This window comes from Oxyura jamaicensis, chromosome 2, assembly GCF_011077185.1.
Source record: "Oxyura jamaicensis isolate SHBP4307 breed ruddy duck chromosome 2, BPBGC_Ojam_1.0, whole genome shotgun sequence".
Taxonomy (NCBI): domain Eukaryota; kingdom Metazoa; phylum Chordata; class Aves; order Anseriformes; family Anatidae; genus Oxyura; species Oxyura jamaicensis.
The window spans coordinates 25,669,885-25,688,623 of NC_048894.1; the positions used below are offsets into that span (position 1 = coordinate 25,669,885).

At 40.2% G+C, this 18,739-nt stretch overlaps 1 protein-coding gene across 3 annotated transcripts in view; it reads left to right on the forward strand.

Annotated features, from left to right (window-relative positions):
- The window catches only part of COL1A2 (collagen type I alpha 2 chain), a 36,782-nt gene extending 23,033 nt beyond the window's left edge, over nt 1-13,749 (forward strand). For 2 of the 3 annotated variants that reach the window (XM_035317175.1, XM_035317176.1), the window contains exons 31-52: nt 866-964; nt 2,000-2,107; nt 3,012-3,065; nt 3,633-3,686; nt 4,193-4,246; nt 4,336-4,389; nt 4,485-4,592; nt 5,588-5,641; nt 5,735-5,788; nt 6,129-6,290; nt 7,209-7,316; nt 7,756-7,863; nt 8,512-8,565; nt 8,669-8,776; nt 8,966-9,019; nt 9,358-9,465; nt 10,067-10,120; nt 10,245-10,352; nt 10,801-11,047; nt 11,505-11,695; nt 12,526-12,768; nt 13,321-13,749. In XM_035317175.1, coding sequence (XP_035173066.1) covers nt 866-964; nt 2,000-2,107; nt 3,012-3,065; nt 3,633-3,686; nt 4,193-4,246; nt 4,336-4,389; nt 4,485-4,592; nt 5,588-5,641; nt 5,735-5,788; nt 6,129-6,290; nt 7,209-7,316; nt 7,756-7,863; nt 8,512-8,565; nt 8,669-8,776; nt 8,966-9,019; nt 9,358-9,465; nt 10,067-10,120; nt 10,245-10,352; nt 10,801-11,047; nt 11,505-11,695; nt 12,526-12,768; nt 13,321-13,467 — 2,331 coding nt within the window. In that variant the 3' untranslated portion in view covers nt 13,468-13,749. The remainder of the gene's footprint in view (nt 1-865; nt 965-1,999; nt 2,108-3,011; nt 3,066-3,632; nt 3,687-4,192; nt 4,247-4,335; nt 4,390-4,484; nt 4,593-5,587; nt 5,642-5,734; nt 5,789-6,128; nt 6,291-7,208; nt 7,317-7,755; nt 7,864-8,511; nt 8,566-8,668; nt 8,777-8,965; nt 9,020-9,357; nt 9,466-10,066; nt 10,121-10,244; nt 10,353-10,800; nt 11,048-11,504; nt 11,696-12,525; nt 12,769-13,320) is intronic. The other variant, XM_035317177.1, reaches the window with a different exon arrangement.
- Nucleotides 13,750-18,739: the final 4,990 nt, after the last annotated feature.

Below are 18,739 nucleotides of genomic sequence, written 5' to 3' on the forward strand. Positions count from 1 at the left end.
TGTTAGTGTTAGGTCAGAGGTTGGGCTAGGTGATCTTGGAGATATCTTCCAACCTAGATGATTCTGTGAAGTTTCTCAAGACAAACAGCTCTTCTTGGGTACAGAACACAGCAGAGTGGAAAAGATAATTTTCTCTGCTCTTTCCACTTGTCAGGGTATATGATTAGACAATACACACCAGTGCTAGTAAACTTCTAAATAAGCAATACAAATATTATCCAAGTATATGAAGTCCCAATGAGCTGATGTTGGTTTTTTTTTTTTTTTGCATTAACAAACTTCACAATGGGAGTGTGGATGGCAAGAGACTGGTCCTACAGTGTTACTCTGAGGCCTGATACATATGAGAATTTTCAGCTACATTGTCTGTAGGTCGACTTAATCCCAACCAGTTCAGTGGTAACATCCCTTGCTAGCCAGCTCCTGCCTCCCATGTAATGTCATTGTAAACCAATGGTGGGCAGAATCCAGAGCCTGGAATAGTCTTTAGAAGATAACTGCCTTCACCTCTCTTCACTCCTGTGCAATTATCTGCCCTCAAATTGATAGCAGAAGCTCCATTTGACAACAGTATGCAAGACATCATGCAAAAGTAAGCATAGTAGCCAAAGTCCATGATCAAGAAGTACCTGTAATTTGTCAGCTGTTACCATGATTGCAAGACTTTGGTACCTTGCTATATTTGTGTCAAAAGCTAGAAACAGTTCTTCTGACCAGTTTAGTCAATATGTCCATGATTTTAATATTAATAATGGTTTGTTCAGCTAAAAATGCATCATAATGTCACTGCTATCAGTTAGTTCTTTTAAATCTCTAAGCTACAGACCAATTCAAGGAAAAACTCCAATCAGACTGTCTCTTGCAGGGTGAGCGTGGTCCTCCTGGTGAAAGTGGTGCTGTTGGTCCTGCTGGTCCCATTGGAAGCCGTGGTCCATCTGGCCCACCAGGCCCTGATGGTAACAAGGTATGTCTTTTTCACCTGCTATTGCCTCACTGTTGAATTGCTGATGAGGGCACTCAAACCTTCTTTACTCAGCATAGGTGATTACTGGTAATGGGTAACCTACACAGTATAGCCATTGGGCCATTATTTCAAGTAGTAAAGCTCTGTGGTAGTAGTAGTAAAGCTCAAAGATAGTCCCCACTAACAGTTTTTTTGTTTGTTTGTTTAACACTACAGAATGTAGAAGGGGAACTCCAGTTTGAAATTTGTTGAGTACAGCTTGTCAGCTGCTGTTGTGGTTTAACCTGGCTGGCAGCTAAACACCACACAGCTGTTTGCTCACCCTCCCCCCTCCCTCTCTGGGATGGGGGAGTGAAATGGGAAAGTGAAGCCTGTGAGTTAAGATAAAGACAATTTATTCATATAGGAAATAATAATAATAATAGTGTGTACAAAACAAGTGATGCGCAGTGCAATTGCTCACCACCCGCTGACCGATGCCCAGCCTATCCTCAAGCAGCCGCCCCCCCACCCCAGCTAGCCACCCCTATCTATTGTTCAGCATGCCGTCAGATGGTATGGAATACCCCTTTGGCCAGTTTGGGTCAGCTGTCCTGGCTCTGTCCCCTCCCAGCTCTTGCTGCACCCCCAGCCTACCCGCTGGCAGGACAGAGTGAGAAGCTGAAGAGTCCTTGGCTTGGTGTAAGCACTGCTCTGCAGCAATTAAAACATCAGCATGTTATCAGCACTCTTCTCATCCTAATCCAAAACATAGCACCCTACCAGCTACTAGGAGGAAAAATAACTCTGTCCTAACTGAAACCAGGATAGCTGGCAATACAGTTACTCTGAGACAGGGTCAAAGATTTTGGCCAAAATTCATACTAAGCTCTTTTTATACCCAATATACTTTTTATATACAATAGCTTGAGACCAAATACTACTGTTGAGTCTATTTAAAGTAAGCAGAATTACGGTCTTAGTAGTAATGACAATTTTGTTCCATATTGTATGAATTATTTCACTCTGTCTTACAAGATGTCCTGTTGCTGCTAGGGTGAGCCTGGTAATGTTGGTGCTGCTGGTGGTCCTGGTCCTGCTGGCCCTGGTGGAATCCCAGGAGAGAGAGGTGTTGCTGGTGTTCCAGGAGGCAAGGGTGAGAAGGTAAGATTGGTGGTATAACCTGCTTTGTTATGGCATACACAGGTTTGGGAGATACTTGAATTACACTAGCTGGAAGAAAAAAAAAAGCAGGAGGTTACCCAAATGACTTTCATTTATTGTGAAACTGTATTTCATGGCGTTTCGTTAATACTCCATAAATACAAGTTCTGTTGGTCCAACAGACTGACAATCTTTTGAGGTACTAAGGTTGTATTTTGATCTTTTCTCAGCATTTCAAATTGGTTTAAGTGGCAGTTAGTACTTCACAGGATTGGGTAACAATCAACTTACCTTTACCAAAACAATATTAAATTTGTATAGGCTTTACAGCAGGAATGGGCTTACAGATCACAAAGAACTGAATCTCTGATCAAATCCCTAACAGCTCTACTCTAGGTGCAGTGCCTATGACATGTAAATCAATTACAAAAATTTTGTGATTATATCAGATATGAATAAAATCAGAAACCATTTTAGCCAGCATAAGCAGATACATAAAGCTGTTAAGTCTAGTTCAGTGCAAGTCCTGTTGCAAGCTCTGTTTTATTCATATAATTATCTTTAATTGATTTCTATCTTGATACGTACATCTTGTTCTAAATTCTATTCAGTTCATTATTTAAACTCTATAATGAGATTTCTGAAACTTAGATTCTTTCAGTCAAAACAATAGGCACTTAGTGTAAATGCAGTTGTAAGGAACTTAGGATAAAAATTGCTTACAACGTCTTGTAAAATACTATGCACTGACACACAGGTTAAGTCTGTTCTCACACCAAACCCACCATGATATATATCTCTGTAATGCAAGTACTTAGCAAACAGCTCAGGGCTTCTTTCTTGGAAACTCTTCTGTTCATTGCCAATATAATTGCTTTTTTCCTCTCTGTGTATGATTTTCTAGGGTGCCCCAGGTCTGAGAGGTGATACTGGTGCCACAGGAAGAGATGGTGCTCGTGTAAGTATTCCTTGGTTCTACGTGAATTTATCTTGCTGCACTTCAGAACTTAAGTGACTAAAAAGAATATTTAGGACTTTAATTTCCCAGTGTATTGGATTTCCTCTTACAGCTGTTTGTTTTGAGGCAAATTAGTATGATGGTGTAGCCCCTTGTTCAGAGATGTTTGAATCTGGGGGGTGAGAAAAGCAATCACTTCTCATGCACACAAGCAGAGAAATGACATCAGCAGAGATGAATGTATTTCATAGACAGTTTTCAATGTGATATTGTCCTCTGGAAGTTTATAGGCTCAGCCCAGAGACAACCAATTCAAAAGGCAGCCTGTAAAAACACAAAATTACCATTAACTTGACATCTTGGTTGCCTGTCCTGGATTGCATGCTTTGGGAAGAAAATAATGGCATAGATTTTATTTGACAAAATCATGTGTCCTTTATATTAAGTGTTCTTTATATTAAAATACCTGGAAGAAAATCACATCTATCTCCAGGAGAAAAGAGCAAATTAAGTAGTCATTCTTGCTTACATATTGTTAGAAATGATGTCCTGTCTCTTGGCCTATAGGGTCTCCCTGGTGCTATTGGTGCTCCTGGCCCTGCTGGTGGTGCTGGTGATCGGGTAAGTGTACTCTTTGAATGAAAAATAGTCTTGCTTGTTTATATAGTTTACCCATAGTGGGAGTATTGAAGTGTCTAGTCTAATAAAAAACAATTCTAACTTGTTAGAGTGTAAGTTTTGTAAGTCTTTCACATCTGGAAAGCAAGGCTTATTGGGATTTTGCCATAGCACCCATGCCTCTTCTTAAAAGGACAGGGAAGGGATAAACATCTATATGGCAGTGTTTTTTACTGAAAGAAGACTTCGATTTGGGCTTTATCAGAATTGTTTCCAATTGAGGCTAATTGCTGCGATGCTGCTCATGCAGTGGGAAGACCCTCTGATATGATGCTGAAGAACCACACATTAGCTCATAATGATTCTTTATCCTGTCCAGTTATCGTTAGAAATTATTAAAGCAGTGCAGGTCAAAACAGAGACAAGTGGATGCCTCTGCACCACCAGGTGTACTGTGTTCTGACTAGTGTGGCCTTCCCACACATAATGTTTTCTGCCTTCTGTTTCAGGGTGAAGGAGGTCCTGCTGGTCCTGCCGGTCCTGCTGGTGCCCGTGGTATTCCTGTAAGTAGAAATTCCTTCCACAAGTCTTGTGTCAAAGACAATGTTCAGAAAAATGCCATTTTAAAGCCAATTCATTGCCCTCTCTTTAGGGTGAACGTGGCGAGCCCGGTCCCGTAGGTCCTAGTGGATTTGCTGGACCTCCTGTGAGTATTGTTGCCCTCTTACTCTTAGTGATTCACACCATTACTTTCTCTGCATGCTTTTCCAACTCCTTATTCTGTTTCTTTTCTGCCCATAGGGTGCAGCTGGTCAGCCTGGTGCTAAAGGCGAACGTGGACCTAAAGGACCTAAGGGTGAAACAGGACCCACAGGTGCTATTGGGCCAATTGGTGCTTCTGGACCACCAGTAAGTGAACTGTCTCTGTAAAATGCATGGCTCCTAACTGTGCTAAGCAGGAAATATGATAGCGTGAAGGCCTTGAATTTTGAAAAGGTAATTAAAAAAGAACAAATTGTCAAACTAGGCTGTGAGGAAAGTCAGCATTCTGGTTTTCACCCACTATATAAACTTTGTCAATCTATTTATGTGGGCTCAGATCGTGAGTCTGGAACTGAAAGGAAGAGAAATAAGTAAATAATTTTCAACTTGCCCTGAAGATCAGCAAAATCAGTCTATCTTGGACCATTCAGGGGGTGTTTGTGGGTAAGTTCCTGAGCTGAGGACCCTGATACCTTCCTCTCAAAGACAGGATATCCTGTTGCAAATAGAGTTTCAGTCCCAGTCATGCAGAAGCATATGTGCAAATTTGTCTGTGCACTCACTTGCAAAAAGGCTTTTATGTGCTTACACCTTTATAGTCCAAAGGTATACGCTACTTCACCTGCATGCAGCCCATTTTTGGGGAATTGGTGGAAATAATGCAGAAAGTCAGGCTTTGAAATACTACGAAGCATTGCAAGATAACATGGCTTGGGGATCTTACCATATGCTTTAGGGCAATACCAGGCCTTGGAACTACATGGCTGTAGCAGTCATATAGTGCAAACAGAGGACTTGCTGGTTTTTGCCTTACTGCACCTTTCACCTTTTTACTTCCAGATATGCTTAGATGTATATGCATTGGCAAGGGAGATTGCAGGGGAGATTCATTGGAGTCACAAATGCTTTATGCAACTCTTTGCAGTCCTTGCTATATTTATTTAAAACATACGTGAGAATTTCTTACCTCTAGTATTAGGACATAAATCTTGTTTTAGGGCCCAGTACTCCTCCCATTAAAATAAATAACAAAATCGCCCTTAACTTTTGTAAGAGTGAAACTGACGTCTTGACTTCCATTTTTTGGGAATATAAGCAGTCTTTACTTGAATTATCTGTCTCTTTCAATCCTTCACACATAGGGTCCTGCTGGTGCTGCTGGTCCTGCTGGCCCTCGTGGTGATGCTGGTCCTCCTGTAAGTCTTCAGGCTTTTAACCTTAATGTTGTTGGTTTCCATAAAGTCATCGTTTCCTTTAAACCAAATTTTCCTTTTTCCTTTTATTTTTAGGGCATGACTGGTTTCCCTGGTGCTGCTGGTAGAGTTGGTCCTCCAGGCCCTGCTGTAAGTAACTAATGAAAAAGTTTGAATGGGAGACAAGTGCAAAGTTGGACTGGTTAGGGATAATCCTCATCTGAGTTAGGTGGATTCAAACTCTGACTGTACTGGAATTACTTCAGGTCTTTACCTGGATGAGAGTCACTTAACTGCTTAAATTCCCAGAGTGGGAGTTATGCATTTAATTTAGGTTAGAATTAAAATAAATACATATTATAATAAAATAATATATTATAATGAAATAAATACATATTAATAATAGAAAGTTAAAACCATAAAATGAAACCTGTTATCCTCAGTTAATTAGTCTATATTGTAATGATGTCATGTTCATACTCAATCCTAGGGCATCACTGGTCCCCCTGGTCCTCCTGGCCCAGCTGGCAAAGATGGTGCTAGAGGTCTGCGTGGTGATGTTGGTCCAGTTGGCCGTACTGGTGAACAAGGTATTGCTGGCCCACCTGGTTTTGCTGGTGAGAAAGGTCCATCTGGAGAGGCTGGTGCTGCTGTAAGTTACTAAGTATCATACCTCATTAGAAATCTCTCTCTTCAAGTAAATGTTACGTCTTCTAAGACACTTCTCGTACTTCTGAAAGGCTTTTCTCCTGTATCCTTAAATTTGGCAAAGCTTTTAAGCAGAAGCTCCACTGAGACTCAAGAAATTGTTTATAAAGATGTAGCTAAGAGTAAAGTCTTTGGTGTACTTGTCAGACATGCGTTAAAATTTTGTAGGTGACAGTTGAAAATTGGCTGTATAATGTCCGGTATAAAGCAATGAATGTCCTAGTTTTATGTTGTAATAAAAACATAGTTGACTTAGAGGGCCTGACTGTAATTAAGATAATAAATAGGGTGATCAGTCAGGATGATTACTTAGGCCAAGTTTAGTAGCACGTGCTCAAATTTTAAGGAAAAATCTCTTAACTAAATAACCTTTGCCTTTCAAAGGGTCAGTAAAAAGCTCTAGGGCTTGTCTGGAGATGTTAGGAACTGCCTAGATATCTTCTAAAGCTATCTCCGAATCAGATGATCAATTTCTTCACTGTGGAATCCCCTCACACAGTCATCTTCTCTATACTGAATACCCCAGTTTTCCTGTACCACCCGCTGTTAGTGAATGGGAAGGACTCAATAGGTCTTGTCTAGTTTTCTAGAAAGGAAAAGCATATGGCAGTTTTTCAGAAGGAGCATTTTCACTGTTGTGGAAATAGTTGGGGAGGGGAGGAATATAACCAGCATTACCTCCTCACAGACCCTTACCTTTGGAGTTTAAAGTTTTCTGCCTTGGTTACAAATTCTTCTGTGTGGGAACTGGCACTGACATGCAGTGAGATCTTCAGAAAGCGGTTACAGAGCAGAAGAAATGAGAATTGTGAAGGGCCTTTAAAATCATATTTTCTCTGTTAATGATGTCTTCATGTCATAGGGTCCTCCTGGTACCCCAGGTCCTCAGGGTATTCTTGGTGCTCCTGGTATCCTTGGTCTGCCTGGCTCTCGGGGAGAACGTGGTCTTCCAGGCATCTCTGGAGCAACAGTGAGTATATGTCTAGTTAACTACTTTAAATGGGCTAGTGTAAAGCAAAATGAGGTCTCCTCTTATGGAACACTATGGGACAGGAGATCTAGATTCTGTTTCTGTTGCTGATGCAAACAGATTATAGTTACATGGAGCTTACAGACTTAGAGCAGCAGGAGAAATTATTGCTTGCTACAGACAAGATGTGTGTCTGCAGGTGAGCATATTTTTTGAATGGCATCAGAGGTTTCTGTTCATAGCAAGGCATAGAAGAGGCAGAAAATTTAGAATGAAGATAAAGTTTGCTATAGTTAGATATGTTTCTCCTTGTCTCCTTGTTTGTTTCACTTCTTCTGAATCACAGAGAAATGTTCCTCTTAGATATAGGCCAAAAGTTCTGTAAGACTGTTTTTGTTGTATTATATGTCACATTTTGTTACCACTGTTCCTGTATTAGGGTGAACCTGGTCCCCTGGGTGTTTCTGGTCCTCCTGGTGCTCGTGGTCCCTCTGGTCCCGTGGGTTCTCCTGGTCCAAATGGTGCTCCTGGTGAAGCTGGTCGCGATGTAAGCTATGTCTTATTTCCTCTTCAAGATTGTTTTTGTTTTGTTTTGAGCCAAAGACAAATACAGAGAAAAACTGGATGCAACTGGTGGTTGTTCTGCTAGTGAACTTGTACCTTCCAATGTCTTGGTGGCCTTGCTACCAGCTCTTCAGAGCAGTGAATAAATGTATCTATCGAACTTAGCCATCCAGGTTAGCAGTTCATCTTTAAGAAGGGTATCCATACAATGGCTAGATATAACTTACATTACAAGAATAGCTAAAATACAATATGTACACATTATCTTTTATCCTGTACAGATAACTATTAGAAAGCTTTCTGTGGGCTCTATCAGGGAGGCTTATTTGATAATTGGAGGACTGCAGTGTTAAATTTTCATTTAGAGAAATAGAAGAAGAACAAAAAAAAGTTGTATTCTATACTGATCTTGTAAAACCCAAAATATTTGAAGACTGTCGTTTTCTGAGAACATGAATATATTTAAGGGACTCAAGAGTGGCATCTATAACGAAAGGCTTGCTATCTTCAAGATTTTAGCTAACCCACCTTAATGTCTTCTCAATCTCATTGGGAGCAATTAGGCTGACACACAGTTCTGTGCGATATGAATGTTGATGGAATTTAATATTCTCAAATGGTATTTTAACAGGGCAATCCTGGAAATGATGGTCCTCCAGGCCGTGATGGTGCTCCTGGTTTCAAGGTAATTTGTTCTTTCCTTCTATTTCATGGTCATGAAAGAAGCATTCCAATATGTGTAAGTCAGTAGTAACACAATCTCTCCTCTTGTATTCCCTCGTTTCCAGGGTGAGCGTGGTGCTCCTGGTAGCCCTGGTCCCAGTGGAGCCTTGGGTGCTCCTGGTCCTCATGGTCAAGTTGGTCCTGCTGGAAAGCCTGGAAACCGCGGTGATCCTGTAAGTTGATGAGATATTGTATTTTTTGGTTGATACAGGACTAACATTTGTCCATCATACATGCATACATTATACATCAAAGCCTGAACTATGTGGATAATTACTTAAGTTCCATGCTTATCATACCTCTGCAAAAAAAACCAAAATGTGATATACAGCAGTGACATGCATTTTCTGTACTTGTTTCAGGGTCCTGTTGGTCACGTTGGTCCTGCTGGTGCTTTTGGTCCAAGAGGTCTTGCTGTAAGTCTGATTTTTAAGTACATTACTATATTGTTGCAAGAAGAGAAAATATGCTTTATTATTAAGGGCTCACAACTGTGCTCAAGCCCAAAAAGGAGTGCTTAAAGAGCTGTCAATATTTATAGACCTAGATTCTTGATCAACCGTCTCTCTCCTGGGACCAATCCCGAGGCTTTTGGAATTGACACTCTCCCTGGGTGTTTAAGCAGGATGCACATAAATATATCAGGGGTAACCTATGGCATAACACAGAATGCTTGCTCTTAGTTTTCGCTTTGACAGTAATAACTACTTGAAGCTTTCTGTTTTGTTCCTCTGACATCTGTATCCCTTCCTAGGGCCCACAAGGTCCACGTGGTGAAAAAGGTGAACCTGGTGACAAGGGTCATAGAGGTCTGCCTGGCTTGAAGGGACACAATGGATTGCAGGGTCTTCCTGGTCTTGCTGTAAGTAAATGATTTTCTGTATTTTGACTTATTCCAGTCTGCATTATCTTTCAAAGACCATTAGATCCTCTTTAACGTTCAATACTCTCCACATAAATTGGCAAGTTTTCATAACGCCGTTGATAGTTGATCTTAGAACTGTGAATACTGTGAGCCCTGAAACTCAAGTGCATTTGACTAATGCACTAAAAAAACCTCTGCTTTTGTTTTAGTATTATTTCCCCTTTTTTTCTCTGAAATTGTAAAGCTTTTGTATCACAGAGAGGCGGAATTTATTTGTAGATCATCTTCCCTTTAAATTCTGGTATCCTCTTTAGGAATTCTGACTTGTAAAGGCTTCTCAGAAAATTTGAAGAAACAACGTAGAGACTTCTATATAGGTTATCTCTGTAAATATGTCCTTTCACCCTCTCTCCTCCCTCCCTAAAACAGGCATTTTATATCCCAGCTCCACTAATAAATGCCAGTAGCCCTAGATTTCCATTCTGTGAACCCAAATACATCTGCTGATCATGCTATTCTTGAATCCTCTTGAATCATGCTATTACAATGTGTAGCACTTCATTTTTTTAAATGACTATATATTTGTCTTTCCCAATAGGGCCAACACGGTGATCAAGGTCCTCCTGGTAACAACGGTCCTGCTGGCCCAAGGGTATGTAAATATAAAAGCATATGCAAATAATTCTCCCATTGTCTTATGCAATAAATTTTTACACTTGTATTTATGAATCCCTTTTTGTAGTGTTCTCCTGTCATTAAACTGAGTTTCCTTTCAGGGTCCTCCAGGTCCTTCTGGTCCTCCTGGTAAAGATGGTCGCAATGGTCTCCCTGGACCTATTGGCCCTGCTGGTGCACGTGGCTCTCATGGTAGCCAAGGCCCTGCTGTGAGTATAACTTATGTTTTGCTGTTTTAACACATTTCAGTCACAGTTACAAGAAAATAACTTCAAAAGCATAATAGTTTAGAGAGATGTGTTTTCATTTGAAAAAACAAACAACAACAAAGAAAAAAAACAGAACTTCCAAATGTTGTTATTTAACATTCAACATTTCCTGAATAGGGACATTTCAACAGTTCCCTAATAAACCTGAAGTCCTTGTTCATTTCTTATGGCCAGCCGGTATATGCACAAAGATGTGGCATTCCTCCACAGTGACACTTCTACTGCTTTAGCTCCTAGTAGTCACCACACAACGGGTCCATAAATCCTTCCTCAGATTAGAGCTGAGAGTGCTAGGTCTTCAGTAGGACAATGCATGTGTGGAAGCAGTCAACTGAGAACCATATTTATAATAGAATGTTTCCTGTCTTTTGCTTTTGAAAAACTTTAGGGTCCCCCTGGTCCTCCTGGCCCCCCTGGTCCCCCTGGTCCAAATGGTGGTGGATATGAAGTTGGCTACGACGCAGAATACTACCGGGCTGATCAGCCTTCTCTCAGACCCAAGGATTACGAAGTTGATGCCACTCTGAAAACATTGAACAACCAAATTGAGACCTTGCTGACCCCAGAAGGCTCCAGAAAGAACCCAGCTCGCACCTGCCGTGACCTGAGACTTAGCCACCCAGAATGGAGCAGCGGTACGTTAGTGCCAGATATTTGCCCCTTCTGTGTCAGTGGTACTTTCAGCTTATTGGCTTTCTTTGATGAATGGTATCCCTGGCCAACAGGTGAAAATACTAAATGACAGGTGAAGAAGTTCTGTCTGCCTTCACTGAAAATACAGATCTATGAGGTCACTCTGACAAGTTCTTCATATCTATTATTGTGCAATTATTGCAATAATTTTTCAAAATAATACAAAAATATTTGCCTTGTTTTTGAATACAATTTCCTATATACTGACAATCTAAAATACATATTTCTCCCGTTACCCTAATATTTTACTTAATTGTGATATTCATGACCCCTCTCTTGAGTTCCTATATCAAACTACTAAACTATAAACTATATCAAACTATTAAACTATAAACTATAAACTGAATGCAAATGTTAGTCTCAGTGAACTATTGTTCATATTTCTTTCCTCAATTACAGGTTTCTACTGGATTGATCCTAACCAAGGCTGCTCTGCAGATGCCATTAGAGCATACTGTAACTTTGCCACTGGTGAGACTTGCATCCATGCTAACCCTGAGAATATTCCTGCTAAGAACTGGTATGTCAACAAGAACCCCAAGGACAAGAAGCACGTATGGTTTGGTGAAACGATCAATGGTGGCAGTCAGGTAAGCGATGTACTGGAGAATGATTGTTTCTGACAGTGCTGTCTGAAGAATTCCCCATCTACTGTCTCTCAGCGAGCAAAACCTGACTTAAACTCTTAGAGGAAAAATAGGAAAAGGGGAAAAACTACCCTTTTACCTTTTCTCTCAAGAGAACACAGTTCCATTTCTGAGTTGAATCACAGTTCACTAAAATGATTTCTTAGTATTAGTCTAATTTTTCTTGGCGTCTGCAAATGATTAATTCAGTGTAAGTGGCTATTTCTAAGGGAATCTTGGACTGGAATATGCTACACTGGTATAAAAACAGTCCAGAAACTGTCTGAAAAAGTAAGGAAAAACATCTTTGTTTATCCTTTTAATTCAGATTTATTTTTGATATATTGCATTGTTCCTAGATAGGATCTATTATGTGTCATAAAAATATCTAAGTGTATGCTACAGTAACACTCAGAATTGCTGGTCTAAGTAAAACCAAGAAATACGTCTAGCTGCATGTTAGACAACAGCCTGTTGAAAATCTCTTATGTACAATTAAGATCTAACTACGTAACTCTTAAATGAAATTGAATTAGTCTAATGAAATCAGTGTCCCAAGTTGTTTAGTATAAGAACATAAAACAGCTATATTTTAGAACAGAGTTCTACAGCTTAACTGCATCCCCTCATGCCTGATTTTCAGCCTAGTTCCTGCTACTTTCATCTGGTGTTCTCTAGCTCTTCAGTTGCAGTAGGCAGACTTCTGTGATTTTTTTTAACGTTCTTAGAACAAATACTCAAATATCCACCTTTCCCCAGCAATACAATTGACTGGTTTCCTTTCTGTTCTTTAGTTTGAATACAACGATGAAGGTGTGACTTCAAAGGATATGGCCACCCAGCTCGCCTTCATGCGTCTGCTGGCCAACCATGCCTCCCAGAACATCACCTACCACTGCAAGAACAGCATTGCCTACATGGATGAGGAGACTGGAAATCTTAAAAAGGCTGTCATACTGCAGGGCTCCAACGATGTTGAACTACGAGCTGAAGGCAACAGCAGATTCACTTTCAGCGTTCTTGAGGATGGCTGCTCTGTAAGTAACACAGAGCACGTGCACCATGATGTCGATAATGACAGAGTTGTGCTTTCATTCAGAACTAGATTATCAGTGAGATCAGCAAAATTTTGCCCATTGAAGATAAGTAGCCTATAGAACCAATTATGCTGATCTTTAACAAGTGGAAAGGACTGGGGTACAAACAAATCCTACCTGTACTGTGCAGTGTGGCATGAAAGAAAAGGTTTTTAAGAGGGACCAGACCCAAATTCTGTGTAAACTGAAGACTCTTTAGAAAGTAGTTCACAGGCTACGGGAGGGGTAGGATGAAGTCCTCAATAGCTCTGGCAAGGCTCTCCAAGGATTTAACATCAGTGTGAATAATGTAGAGCATCACACACACTGCTTCAGAAGATTAAAGTAGATGTTTCTTCTTTATCAGAGAAAAGAATAGTTTGATATGGGTATCTTACTTGCAAACAATGGCAGCAAAATTAACATGAACTTCTTTCAGAAATTATCGAATCAGGTAGAACAATTCTCAGTACTATGAGCAATGCAATAACTCGAATGAATCTTCTCTTGCAGAAAAAGAACAATCAATGGGGCAAAACGATCATTGAATACAGAACAAATAAGCCATCTCGCTTGCCCATCCTCGACATTGCACCTTTGGATATTGGCGGCGCTGACCAAGAATTCGGTTTGGACATTGGCCCAGTCTGTTTCAAATAAATGAACTAAAATTAACTTAAAGCCCCCCCCCAAAAATTATTCTCTTTGTCGTTTCTCTTTATAATGAAAGCTGACTCCTTCCATTCCTTCTGTTCATCTACTTGCTTAAACTCTGGGCGAAAGAGAAGGAGAAGAATTGATTGGAGCATTGTGCAATGAAATTTTAATACAGCCCCAAAAGGACTTGGAAGTCTTTCAAGATTTTAACACCTTGCTTTGGGAAATGTCAACCTTTGTAAAGAAAAAAAAAATAAAATAAAAAAATCATGAAAGTTTGCACCACTTGTGGCCTTTGAATATCTTCCACAGAGGAAGTTTAAAACCATGACTTCCAAAGGTTTAAACTACCTCATACACTAAGTGTGATCCACATCCTTGTAGGCACTTCTCCATATCATATGAGTTACTTTCAGTTCCACTCAGAGTACCGTGGTGCTAATTTCATTATTTACAGAGCATCTTTCCAATACTTGAACTTTGATGGTGCTAACAGAATTTAAAATATTTCTTCTGTTTCTTTGAAGTCTGTCTCAAAGCTTAGAATGTCCTGTCTCACCCCCAGCTTAAGCATGTGGATCATTTTTCCTCATCTTTGTCCTCCAAAATCAGGTGTGCCTGCTTTCAAATCTCATTTTCATCTTCTACAATGGGTAAAAAAAGAATCATCACTTCTCAAAAAAAAAAAAAAAAGAAAATGTATTTTGTATATGTGAGATGTTTAAATAAATTGTGAAAAAAAAATGAAATAAAGCATGTCCAGTGTTCCAAAAGAAACTATTGAATGAGTAAAGTTACTTGCTTAGATGCATCAGCAGATATTTATTGCCAGAATTTAAATACATTTCCATTACTGTTAGTATCTTTCTTAGCCCATTGCTGTAAAACATTTGCTTGGAGCATTTAAAAACTGCTTGCAGCTGCATTAAGGGGGGGTTGTCTACTTGACTCTTCATTTCAACATCACCTTTTGAAAAGTCCACAAGAAAATTTATCATGCCTCATTGTACAAGAACTTCAAAACCATAAATATTTTTTTTTCCCAACTTCTAAGCAAGATTAATGTCCAAAAGAAGGATCATTCTGTTGTTTAAAGGTAGCAGGAAAATGAAGCTTCTGTCTTGTCAAAAGCTGCTTCTTGTTGAGAGAGTTGTGCTGGCTGGCATTCTGGTGCAATCAGCAGGACTGTGTTTTTGAAATGATGTGCAAAGGTCAGAGCAAGGCATCTAAATTTAGTCATCTTGTCAGGAAGATGAGGCTTTTTGTTAGGCCCTTATAGTTCTTACAGTTGTGTACAAGACGCAAATTTATCCATTGTTAATTTTAATAATTTAAAATCACAAGAAACACACTAAGATCCAAAGCCTGTTCTTTGCTGAGACCTTGTAAGATTCTGTTAAGATACTGCTATCATACAGCACTTTTCTGAAAGCCCTACATGAATTGTAGTTTAAACAGCTGTGGGTTTGGAATCGGAGAGAACTTGAGAGGTGCTGGAGAGCACACAAAGGACCATGAGGACAACAGCAAGAGCAGGTAAGGGGAGAGGTGAGGCAGGCTTAATCAGCAGGATCCTCCAAAGGGAAACCCAAAGAAAATATCCAGAAGAATGTCCCTGCAAAACTGAAGACAGCCCCCGAAGGTTAGTGGCTTAGAGTCCAAACGCAGCTCCAAACACTGCAAGGAAGAATAAGCACAAAAACCTGTTTCTGAAGGAAGCTTTTCATTCTTGCTCACAACTCATTAAGGAAAAAAGGGCAAATATCAAAACATGGCCCTAGTTGCAGCTGCTGTGTGCCTACAGCTATGTGCCAAATTCATAAAAGAATTGCCATAATAAAATATAGCCCTTTTTCTCTTAAGTGAATAGAACATAGTTTCATGTAAATACCTACTGTTATTCATTGGACCGTGATGATTATTCAAGTATTAGTATTTCAATCATTGTTTTGGTATTTAAAAATTTTTTGTTGTTGCTGCTGTAAAGAAAAGAAAATTAAATTATTAAAATGTTAAGAGTTTGTTTTCTCACCTGGATTATCTAGAAGCCAGGAATTTTCCACAAGGACTGTAAGGATACTTCCCTGAGTCCGTGTAATTCACTAATTCACTAGGAAGTATGCAAGGGTTATTGCTAGGACTGGGATGTGGACTACTGTACTTTGGGGGTGGAGGGGAGAGAAAAAAAAAAAAAAAAAAAAAAGATTTTGAAAGGAAACTCCAAAGGGAAAATGCTGTCTCTTCTGGCATCTTCTGGTTTCTCCTGTTCTCTCTCTCATCTTTTCCACGGCACTTCCTGACAACCTCCTGGTAACATCCAAGTTCTGTGTTGTTGTACCTTTGCTAAGAAAGTGGGCTCATCTGGAAATCAAACTGAAATAAAAAAACACAGCGCCTACCTCACAACCTGTATTAGCACCCCAAAGATACTCAGTTTGGCCCGTGGGTTTTGAGCTCATTAGAAATTACCATACAGTCAAGTCTTTTGCTTACACTATGCACAATGTTGAAGATACTCTTTCCTCTCCAAGGACCATGGTTGAAAATAAATGAAATGAACTACAGGTGGCGCAGGGAGTCTTCATACTATTTCATTTCAGGAACATAAAATGTTGCATAAACTTTTAGTAAAGTTCACTCAGTCGTCTTTGGGGGCGGTCTGTCTCTATAGGGAATATCTCTGGGCAATTTAATTATAAGCAGGTATGCATCAGCAGTGACACGACTAGACCATTAGCATAAATTTGCTAAAACAATTGGGTTAAAGCAGATTAAAGCTGACATTCAGAACACAGAGACCTGCAAGCAAAGGAAAATTACTGCAGTAACAAAGCTAAAGATTAAATTTGCAGCAACCTGTGGCCGTATTGCACAGGAACAGAATTGCTGGAGAATCTGGGTAAGACTGGGTAAGGAGACCACGGAGCTATTGACATACCCAGTGCTCAGCTGTGATACGCCTGTAAATGCCAGTACTGATGCTTTCAGACCAGTTTTCCTCCCTGCAACACTGTGGGACTGGTTACACATTTGTGTGCCCCCCCCTTTCCTCGCTCCTCTAGTGCAGCTCTCTGGGCCCACCACCAGGCTGGCATTTATTGCTGCCATTCCTGCAGGCTCCGCTGGCAGCAAGCCGGGCTCTCTGAAGCACGAGCTTTTGCATGAACGTGGCATAAATAGGTGAAAAACGGGTGGTGAGAGCATCTTAGATTCAACCAATTCAGAGAGAAAAGAAACTTCAAAATCTTGGAAAGCGGTTATAGAAGGGAAAGTTATAAGTGTCCAGGCTGCTTCACTGGGAGGAAAATCATGAGCCCCTGACAATTACCTTAAAGCAGTTTAAAATATGAGTACTGTGCAAATAGTCAAATGTCCTTTAACACAAGTAAGAGACCAAATAACAGTCCTGTTAACAGATCTCCATTTCCACCACACTGCCACTTGTGACGTGGTTAGCTTTGCTGCAGTGCTTAGTGGTTTGAGGCAGGGTCTCGTAGAAGCTGTTTTTCTAAGAGCCACCTGATCCCGTCTTTTACAGTGCCAGAATCACACAGACAGATTTCAAACAATGAAGCAATGGCAAGTTCAAATAAAGCAATTCTCAGACATACGATCAGAACTAATCTATAATTCATCTCCCTTTACGCAAGCTTTATTATCAGCACATTAAAAAAACATTAATTATCTGTATTGCTCTCATATAAATCTCAGATGCAATCCAAACGCAATCTACGGTGCATAAGCAAAGACCTTCCAAGGAGATGGCTGTATTTCTGCGTTCCTAGGCTGGAATAAATTAGTCCTTTCCTGAAAAATAGGTGGTTGAATGCAGGTCTTGCATGAGCAAAATTCCCTAAACATCATTCCAGGTTTAAGCATATCCTCCAACTGATCAGGAAGCAATGGCTCTCATTAACCCAAAGATAAGCATCCAAACAAATACAGCAGATGAATGCCCTTTTGAAAACAAGCATTTGAAATATATATAATTCATTATAATAATTATTTCAATGTCAACACCATTTAGAAACACATATATTTCGTTTTCTCTTGCTGCAGAAATCGTTTCTTTGTGTGAAATGAAAGAAGTTTTGCTAAACGCCCATTTTTAAGACCTTTAGGAAACAGCAAGTGATTCTTTACCACTTCCACAAGGGCAGTGCACCACCTATTGGCTTAGACGGTAATCACCCACCTCTGAAGGGCATTTTCGTTGTTTGTACCTGAATTCAGTGGGTGATCTTTCACTGCCGTAGTTACTGTCCAAATCTTCTGAGCCCTGCATGACCAAGAACATCCCAAGGGCTATTGCTGCAAAATATCAGTGCCACAACTCTTTCTGAAAATCAGCTGGCTCATCAGAAGTACACCCATCCAAACGAGGAAAGCTCCCGGCAGCAAACTGCAGCATCACTCCGGGTAGAAAGTAATCCAGATGAGAATAATTTTGTCTTCTAGTTGTCGACTTCTATGAATCCAAAACAGGAGAAGCAAATTCATCTGATTGATAGTTCCCTGATGAATTAAATGCTTGTGAAGATACTTTCTGTAACTCACCTCTCGGTTTCCTGCACCCGTCTCTGTGCAATGACACTGCTGTTTAAGCAGACTCTGCCATTTCAGGTACGCAGTCTATTCAGCAGTGATCTGGAACAGGTAAGAGCAATGAGAATTTAAGAGGACTTATAGAGGAAGTGCAGAACGGGGCTCCTTTTTTTGCCTAGACCCACAACACGTATGTGAGGTTCATAAGGACACAGGTAAGGGGAAGGAAAAAAATCCATGATGAAACCTCACAGGCAGCTCTTTCTTCTCTGTCTTCCTGGCAAGTTGCAAGGTGCTTACCCAACTCCCGTGGTCAGGGCCCTTGTCTTTGAGTGCACCATGTGTTTGCAAGAGAGAAAATCAACTGGAGAGAGGGGGAATTTCTTTTCCATTTTGAAGCTGTTTTGCACTCTTCTACAACTTTGAGGACATAGAGCAAACTTGTGAAAAATAGGAGGCATTTTTAAGACTTGTGCCTTGCTTGTAGAGTGGAAGCACTCTGTCAAAGGCAACAGACCAAACCAAAGACCTCCACTGGTTTTATTAGGGGCTCTTTTGCACCTAGGTCAAGGCCAGCATTTTTTCTTAGCTATTGGTTCACCTCCCTACCAGCTAAATGCCTGTTTCTCAGCTGAGAGTATTCTAAACTTTTTGCCTTCAGCTTTGAAAACAGCTTTTATAGCCTTCTCTTCCAACATTATAGAAAGGAAGACATCTCAGAAAGATTAAA